We start from the raw sequence: 9,716 nt of genomic DNA on the forward strand, positions 1-9,716 counted from the left end.
TAAATCTATAGACAGTTCCTAAATGTTTGCCTCACTGACTCATAGTCTTTAGAGGGTTTCCAATTACTTCCATGTATATTATAAAGTTTTAATACTAATTTAATACACATTGAATGTTGGTGATGGCAATAGGAACAACCCAATAAAACACTTAAAATTCAAATGCTGGTACAATTCATTTACAATACCAAAGAATATATTATAAGGTGTACAGAACTATTACAATTATTTGGAAAATCCTTCTTTGTACAAAAGTATTCTATTACAATTATTTGGAAAATCCTTCTCTTTTTTTTTTTTTTTTTTACCTTCTTTCCTAGATCACTCTGATAATAAACTCTGATATTTGTGTTTTCTCAACAACCAATCAACAATTACAGAATAAAATTAAACATAGAATGGCTTTTAAAAGACTGTTTCTACTGTTTATCTTTGGACATGTCTTTTTTTTTAATATAGGGAACACACAAAAAAGAAATTAGGCAGCCACCTGCAGAAAACATACTCTGAATGTTTTGACCAAATGAGTCCTCCTAGCTTTCCATTTTTATTTCATGGATGACTGTATGTGATAAGAGCCCAAAAATATCTGCTGTAACCCACTCTTTGTACCTTGAGAACTGCCTTGTGAATGTGTAAAATGGACTAATTTTTCACAATATCTACATTTCTGATAATCTTGTAAAAGATTCAGACATCATCAATTTACAACTTAGAGTGAGAAGTTGAACATTACTTTCTTATTTTCTAACTTTATTGAAGGAGACAGGTTAACTAGTATATAAATAGTCATCCTTGTATATGAGTTAAGAGACAAGGATCTAATCATTCACAAAAGATGATGAGTATCTTTAAAGTGGAGTGCTACACAGAAGGAGAGAATACTTAATATTTAACCTATAGGAAATGATTTAAGAGGAGAAGCTCTCTACAGTTCAACAATATCTCATTTTAAAACTACATACAAAAACTCAAGCTAAAGAAACTAAGAGATGGCTTTCTATGCTGTAGGATTAATAATAGTAGTAAGTAACAAAAATTGCTACCAGGCCAGGCTCACACCTGTAATCCCAGCACTTTGCGAGGCCAGGGTGAGTGGATCACTTCAGCTCAGGAGTTTGAGACCAGCTGGGGCAACGTGGCAAAACCCTGTCTTTATAAAAGATATAAAAATTACCCGAGCGTGGTGGTGGGTGCCTATAGTCCCAGCTACTCAGGAGGCTGAGGTGGGAGAATCACTCGAGCCCGGGAGGTCAAGATTACAGTTAACCGAACTCATACCACTGCACTCCAGCTGGGATGACAGAATGAGATCCCGTCCCAAAGAAAAAAAATGCTACCCATTATAAAGCCTTTATTATATCCCAGTCCCTCTTTTAGGCCTTTTTTTCTCATTAAATTTTTCTCATTTTTCTCATTAAATCCTCATAATCCTATGAAGGAATCCTTAGACCTATTTTACAGATGAGAAAACTGAGACACTGTAAGAGTGAATAATTCAGCCAAAATCACACAGCTAGAAAGTAGCTAAATTAGGATTTGAACTCAGTTATTTCCTCTGACTGTGAGATTTCACGAAAAGTTTCTGCAGTCTGAGAGTGGTGGCTCACACTTGTAATCCCAGCACTTTGGGAGGCTGAGACAGGTGGCTCGCTTGAGCCCAGGAGTTCGAGACCAGCCTGGGCAACATGGTGAAACCCGTCTCTACAGAAAGCACAAAAATTAGCCCAGCATAGTGGTGCTGCCTGTAGCCCCAGCTACCCGAGAGGCTGAGGTGTGAGGATCACCTGAGCCTCGGATGTCAAAGCTACAGTGAGCTGTGATGGCACCACTGCACTCCAGCCTGGGCGACAGATTGATACCCTGTTTAAAAACAAAAGTTTCTTCAGACTATAAAATACTACATTTATATATCGTAAATATGACTTGACTTACAAAAAAAGAATTTACATGGGTTTTCAAAAAAGTTATTAGAGTAAAATGCAATTCTTCTTTCTTTTTGGGAGTTCGATATAACTATATAAGTGTCTTCTTTCCCCTAATTTTACATTCATGATTGAAATTTTTAAAACATGTAATTCTGATATGTGCTTTAGCTCCTGAGCAATTTAGTTTATTAAATAAAGTTAATAGCAAACCAATGAAGTTCTGCACATTTGAGCACTAAAATGTTTTGCCAAATCAAAACATTTCACATTGCTTCAAAATTGATTTTAACTATTTAGCTTGTCTGTCTTAGTTTCCTGTGTCCTTCAAAATCTAATACAACATGCTCTTCTTTTCCCTGTAGAGATCTGTCATCTCCTTGAATAATGTTCTTTTGCTAGAGATTGTTACTTTGTTTAAAGCACAGAAACAAAACCCAGTAAGTAAATCTGCCAGTTGCCTATTTCGTTAATGGTCAGTTGAAATCTATTCTGTCATCCTTATTCTCTTTGCCAATGTAGTCCAAGGGCTTTCGTCAGTAATTTAATCTAACTCTATAATTTGTATCATAAAAAGTACCTCCTTCAAAGAGAAGAAGTTAGAAATACCTTTGTTTCGTAAAAGAACAACCTCATTTTAAAAGGATCTCTTGCAAGAATTTGTGTGAGTGCCTCTTTGTTCTTAGAAAGATTGTGGGAAGTCTCTACCTACAGAAGTCTTCCTTTGACGTATGCCTTTCGTTGTCAAAATCTACCAGCTGTTCTTTTTTACTATAAATTATTTGTTTCCCTAATGCAACATGGCTTGAGAGAAAATGATTAGACCTAGGTATGATTGTTTTAAAACAATGTAGGAAATAGTCTCCTGTACATTGACATCTAGTTTTCACTTCTAGATTAGTAAAAGTGGCCTTGGTAATAAATAACTATTTTCAGAGAACTATTTAAAACAAATATCTTGTTAATGGTGAAGGGAGAAAAAAAATGGCAAGCATCCATTATTCTGCACAGTGACAAAGGCTTCATTAAATATGTTCATTTTATATGTGCATTCTAAAACTTGCTGAAATCCAAGATGAAGCTGAGAACCTGATTAATAGAACCCAATTTCAAGCTTATTTAGGAGAAAAATACAAGCCACTTTTATAAAATAACATTTGTAAAGCAATTTTTTGTTTTTAGTTTAAGTGGGTCATCAAGGTTATAAACACCAAGTACAGTGAATGTTATTTTTGTAAAGTCATAAATTCATTTATAGTTAATCATTTACTATATGCCAGGCTTTGAATTGGATTTCTTCTTCATCCTTGAAGAGCATACTTATGTCTAGAGGGGAAGCAGATACCTAAATAAAAGAGCAATAGTTGCACAATAAGTTTCATAATAAGTTCTCCCTTGATATCTTTATTTACAATTTGAAAAGTATTTGTACCTCCATCTACAAAACTTTCTAAATATGATATGTGCATATGAAAGCATAAATAAGTATTTTTTTACAGAAATAAGAAGTATATACTTTTTTTCATACCTGCTTTTTCACTTAATCCATCCTGGCAGTTATTCTATATCAGTACATGAAGCTTTGCATCTCTAATGCTTTTAAGTGACTGCATCGGTATTCCATTATGTGGATGTGCTATTTAACCAGTCCCCTGGGGTGAGCATTTAGGTGGTTTCCAGTATTTACTATTGCAAACAGTTCTACAGTTCATGCATGTGCAAGTGCATCTGTAGGATAAATTCCTAAAACTGTAATACTTAAGTCAGAGGGTATATGCTTTAAAAACTTTGAAACATTGTAATTAACACATTTTTAATAATTCAGGAAAATTCTGTTTACATATGTGTATCCACATACCCAGCTTTTTATATGGTTGATGTTATATGTAGTCTAAAGGTATAAATGCTAAATATCAGATGAGGAAGGATGGAGGAAGGAGATTTTTGAAGTTGCTGCAGTAGGCAAGAAGAACAGGAAGGATGTGTCATTGTTTTCCCATCAGGCACAATTTTGGTTCTGGAGACACAAAAGCATGTGCTAATTTTAGGCCTTGATACCTACTTCTCTCAATATATGCCTAATCTTGATAAACGAATCATATGCATATTGCAGTTCCAGCTGTCATTTCTGTTAAGATTTGTGGGTAGCTCTGTTTTTAGTCCCAGGGCTTCAGCAACCTAGGTGAGAGAATATCTCTGTGTAAGTATCCCATGTTCTGCCCATCTGAATGTCTGAATACAAGCAAATGAATTCAGCTATCCCAAACCAGTTGGCACACTCAGACATGATTTGAGGTTCTTTAATTCCCACCCACCACCGAGTCACATGAACTCTCTCTTCACAATATGTCTTGCATCTATTACACCCATTCCATTTCCACTGTAATTCTACCTAGTTTCTCTGCTACCAGCCAGAAACATCTTTAGTCCATCCTTCCCCAACTGCTGCCCTAAATTGCTTAAAATACCCCCACCTTTTTGTGTCTCTTGGCACTGAGGAAGTGTTAGCCTCTCGCCCCTTCCATTTATAAGATAAAAGTCTAAACTCCTTAGTTAGATATTCCAAGTGCTGCTACCTTGACAAACCTCCTTAACATCTCTATGATTTTACACACCAGTCCAGCCCCATCCTCCATAGGCCAGTTACTCCTCCTAACTGGGAACCCTATCCACTTCCCCTCCACCTCTCCAGCTTTGCCCGTTCTTCAAATTCAGCTCAAGCTCAGCTTATCTTTACCTTAGCCCAGGTCACAACTGAGCTCTCTTCTCTCTGAATTTATCTTTTTAATTCTTAATCCCTCATTGCCTTATATTGTAATAACATTGTTTCATCAGATGTATCTTGCCTTCTGGTCAGCTCTTGGCATTGGGGATATATGTCTTGTGTGTATGACCTATCTACTGTAGCTACGTTGCTATGCATGTAACAGACTTTGTTTTGATAATAAAGTCACAGACTTTCTTTGACCTAGAAGCAACCCTGAGTCATTTTCCCTAAACCCTCCTGTTATAAAGAAACTAGGGGTTCAGGCAGACTGTGCCATAATTGATGGTCACAGAGATAATGTCAAAGTTGAGAATATAACCGGGGTCTCCTCATTCTAGCATGTGTTTTTCTTTTCCTCTTTTGCCACCATTTCTCTCTGATTTCACAGAAGAAATGTTTTTTCCAGTGGCTAAACATTGATGCAAAAGAAAAAAAAGTTTACTTTGTATCCAGTTGTCCTGAGAAGCTTGTTATAAATGCATAAAATCTTCACATTGGTACGTACTTAGGGAAAATATTACCATTGTGCAATATTAGTTCTGATTGTTAACAGGAGTTTGACACCTCCTCTCCTCTAGACTCAGTCTTCTTATAGTCATTCACTTAATATAAAATGTGCATGTCTTAAGGAAGTCCACTATTTTTTTGAGAATGAAACTGCTAACTACAGCCGACATCACTACCCTGCATGCCATGTAAGAGTGCAGAGGATAGAGTTGCTATCCTTGTGGGTGGAGTGTCCCCAGAGTCTACCAGTTTTCTTTCATGTACGCCTAAGATTTGCAAAGTTTTCATTGTAGAACCTTTGGCACTTCTGCCCAAATGAATGACCCATCCCCACTGCGTTGTGATGAGTTGTCTGTAAGGAAGTTTCATCCTTTGACCTCATTTCAGGGTGCTGCTTGACCAGGTGGTTCTTACTAATACTCTCTACAGGAAGACTAAAGCTGTTCGTATTTTAGTGCCAGTAAACAAGCCAACTTAGGGTTGTTTGTGGATTATCTCACCTTTCCAGATAGTGTTGAGTATGTTTTAAAAGAAAAACATAAGCGTTCTCTAGCTGGCGTCAACCCACACACATGTACAGATGAGACACACAGCCATTGAACCAGTCCTTTGTTTACTATGAAATTAAATGCCCACTTTATACTTTATGTACCAAAGAATTAGCTGGATTTTTTTTCAGTTCCCTTTTCGATTTCTCCGAGAGTCATGGCATTCTTCAGTGCAGGATTCTGATTGCACCGATAGTTTTTAGATTTGCATTGTTAATGGTTGTAACTTGTCTGTGGGGAACATACGGAACCTCAGACAATTGACATGCAAAATAATTTGACTGAACCTGCTCTGAAAAAAGGGATTGCACTTCGCACAAGTATTTTTATATGTTTTCATGAAGATGGTTGTCCTAAAAGTTTCTAGATGATTATCTGAAGAGCTTTCAGCATCCTTTGTTACATCCTGAGATAATAGTACTTAAGATCAATAGAAATACTATATAACCCCTTTATCTGTTGACAAGAAACTTTCAGGAAGGGCAATAATGATTGGCAAATCTAGTAAGAAAAAGGATTAGAAATAAAGAGGATATAAAAATAGATACCAAGTAAGTGTTTAAATAGCAACACTGCACAGGTGAATACCTGAAAACTTTTAAAATAGTTTTCTTTTAAAATGTGTCTAAAATGAATTTGAGATTAAGTAGTAAAATGAGTAGGATGCTCAATGGTACATACTTAATAAACACATAAATTCAAGTATGTTTGAGTATGTACATATATGAACATATAAAGAAATGTTTATAGTGGTGAGCTTTGTGTAATAGGATAAGAAATGATTTGTTTTTCTTTATAGGGTTCTATATTTTACAACATGAGTTTCTGTTCTAATGAAGAGGAAAGCTATAACTGATCAAACGTTTTTCTAACCCAGGTCTATGAATCATAATCACTCTTTTCCAGGGTCTCTTACCCCACAGAGAATGGATGGGGATGGGGAGGGGGAGAGAGAGAGGGAGAGAGAGATTGAATCTGTGCTATGGTGCTGATAATTTACACAGCTAAATAGAAAGCCCACAGAGAACAGGTAGGAGGCATTATAGCATATGAGCTTCAGAATCACACCTGGTATGGATCACTCCTTACCAGCTATTTATTTAAACCTCTCTGTTCCATCACTAAGCCTCAAGTTGGTTTTTTTTTCTTTTTTTAACTAGTACAATAGTAATAATAGTACCTCTGTCTGTCTGAGGTGTGTAGCATAGTGCCTAACACAATATCCAATAAATCATAACTATTGAGATTTATCAATTAGGAGTTTATTACAAATAAACTCCTTAGCAGGGCTTACTAGGGCCTGCATCAGTTGGCTCCTGCAGCCACTCGTCACCAGCCAAGTCTTTCTCTCATACCCATCTAGTATGCCAACAATGTATTTCTTCATTATTTTCTGTCCCCCAATGCACATAACCATCAGAGTGTTTTTTTGAATGTTAATCCTTCATACCTAGCTCAACTATCACCTCCTTTCAGATATTTTCCCAGTTCATTAGGCAAAGGTAATTGCCCACCTCCTACAAGACATAAATGAATGCTGATGATTGTTGTGCATTTTTGCTACTCAAAATAGGGGAGGGAGCGACACATGCATCTCTGTATCTTCTACACCTGGCACAGTGTGCTCTGTATGAATGAATGCACAAAGCTAGGTCTTACAGTGTGAAGTTGCCAAGTAGAGCATCCTTCTAGAAATCTACAAAGAAATATTTAGTACTCATTTCTGGGCTATTCTGTTATCACTCAATAACAAATACATATACAGATACACCAAAATAATCTTGAGTCCAGAAAGGTCTACATATTGGAATGTGGTATGTGATTTCAACAGATAATCTGAGGCAAATACATTGTTAATAAGTAATAGTTTGTATCCCAGTATGTAGCAGCTATGTGATCTATATATCAAAATAGTCAGTGGCTTTCACTGTTACCTACACATTAAAAAAAAAATTTAAAAAAAAACCTCATTTCTGTTTGCTTCTCTGCCAAATTCTCCTATTAGTCTGAAATTTTTCCAAATTTCTCAGAACTATAATTGTAAGTTATACTCCAGACTCCACATTATTTTCTTTTGCTTAAGAATCCTATTTTATAAGGTAAACAGAATTTTGTCCTCTGGAGGTGATGATTATCTTTCCCTTAAAAAGGTTTTGCTGATGCGTTAGTACTTACTATAGTGCTTTGGAGACATAAAAGTTCCTCACATTTTCACCCTTCATGGATGACATAACTTCTGATTTCTTCTCCTTTTCCTTGTCCTTGGTTTATTCACGTGCATCACAAACATTCCCACTATTTAAACTAGAGTTTTTAGATTGAGGTTTAAACAACAACTACAAAAACCTAAAACAAAACAAAAAAAAACAACTTTAGATGTTCATTTAAAATGTTTTCCGTATGGTAAAGCCATTTTAAGGTCAATATGAAGAATAACTGATGGAAATAAATGGAAAAGTTGCTTCGTATGTGAGCCATAATTAAGTTAGAAAAAATGTAAACTACTACTAACTAAGGAAAACTGCTTAAAGCTTGTACTCATAAAGTACAAGCTTTTTAAACTTTCAGCCTGAAAAACCCACTGGATACATGAAAAGCTGCCATATTTGGCAACATTCTTTTATTTAAAGCTTGGAATTGGCATTCAAGTCACAGTGTAGATCCAGTTAGGAAATATCCATCCCCTTCAAAGAAACAGACTCTAGATTACAATTTAAAACTCAGTCTAGTATTCTTAGGGGAGGATTAAGTTTGAATTTTTGTTTTAAACAGATGTGATGTTAAGATGTTAGCTGGCATTTTCCATGATACTGAAAATGGGGGTGAGCATGGCAGTGGATTTCCAAAAACACTGGCAGGGCTGGTGCTGGGTGCTCTGTCCTCACGTGTATGTGTGCCTCTGCTGCAGCACGCGATGCCCTTCTGGAGGATCTCCAGCCACTCAGACCTCATGGCCCTGCACCACGCCTTGGAACTGGAGTACCTGTAACAGCGCTCGGCACTTTGACACCACACAGCTGCTCTGTGACCAGGGACAGATCCAGCAGGCCCCAGTCTCACATCAGCGCCGGCCTCCAGAACTTAGCAATTTCCACCTGCTGATGCGCAGCTGCTGTCAGTCTTGACCTCTGCCCTTGTGGTGAATGGAGGACCACGTCTATTTCTTCAGAACAGCTGTTGACTCTAGTACTGTGAATCCAATGAAAATAAGCCATGAGAATGTTCTAGCACAGCGTAATGTGTCTGCCACATTAACTACACGGTTCAAACCTGTGAAGAAAGGACCTGCAAACGCTTCAGTTGTTAGCATTTTCAATGTGATATAAACAGCTTCTCCAATACAGCAAACCTAATTGCACAACAGAGACTGAAATGTGTTTGTTTCCTGAATACCAGTGGAAGAATTTTCTTGTAAAGAAGGTTTACTTTTTGGTGTCTCATACCCAGGGTAATCTGTACATCTCTACTTATTTATGAACAGACTTTTTTTTAAAAAAAAAAAAAAAACAGCTTTATTGAGGTATAATTCACATACCCTACAATTCACCCACCAGACATTTTTAACATCAAATAATTGAAGAGACAATAGCATTAGAAATAAGTGATTAAAGGCCTCTGCCTCGCAACATGGCAAGTACAGTACTTTGAATTTTAGCACATCGCATAGTAGTTTTATGTCTAATTTAAACGTATAATATGTACATCACTGAGACAATCATGTACAGAAAGAATTTTTGGTGTAAATTTGTAATAATGGATGATTCTTTTACATATTGTTTAGGGAAATGATATTGAAAGGTAGCAATGCCTTGCTAGTGAAGCATGAGGCAGCATGTGCACAAACTCAGGTGCCATGCCTTATCTAAGTATTGGGTATAAATATGTAGATAATGGATTTTTTTTAGATAATGTTGTCAAGACCAAAAGCATGGATGTCAAGTGTCAGTAAGGATTTTGTTTTCTAAAATT

At 36.5% G+C, this 9,716-nt stretch overlaps 1 protein-coding gene across 1 annotated transcript in view; it reads left to right on the forward strand.

Moving 5' to 3' along the window:
- The window catches only part of EYA1 (EYA transcriptional coactivator and phosphatase 1), a 167,231-nt gene extending 158,123 nt beyond the window's left edge, over positions 1-9,108 (forward strand). Inside the window, exon 18 of the mRNA XM_017872729.1 lies at positions 8,656-9,108. Within this exon, the coding sequence (XP_017728218.1) occupies positions 8,656-8,736 (81 nt within the window). The 3' untranslated portion in view covers positions 8,737-9,108. The remainder of the gene's footprint in view (positions 1-8,655) is intronic.
- Positions 9,109-9,716: the final 608 nt, after the last annotated feature.

This window comes from Rhinopithecus bieti, unplaced genomic scaffold (assembly GCF_001698545.2).
Source record: "Rhinopithecus bieti isolate Rb0 unplaced genomic scaffold, ASM169854v2 scaffold_6536, whole genome shotgun sequence".
NCBI lineage: Eukaryota > Metazoa > Chordata > Mammalia > Primates > Cercopithecidae > Rhinopithecus > Rhinopithecus bieti.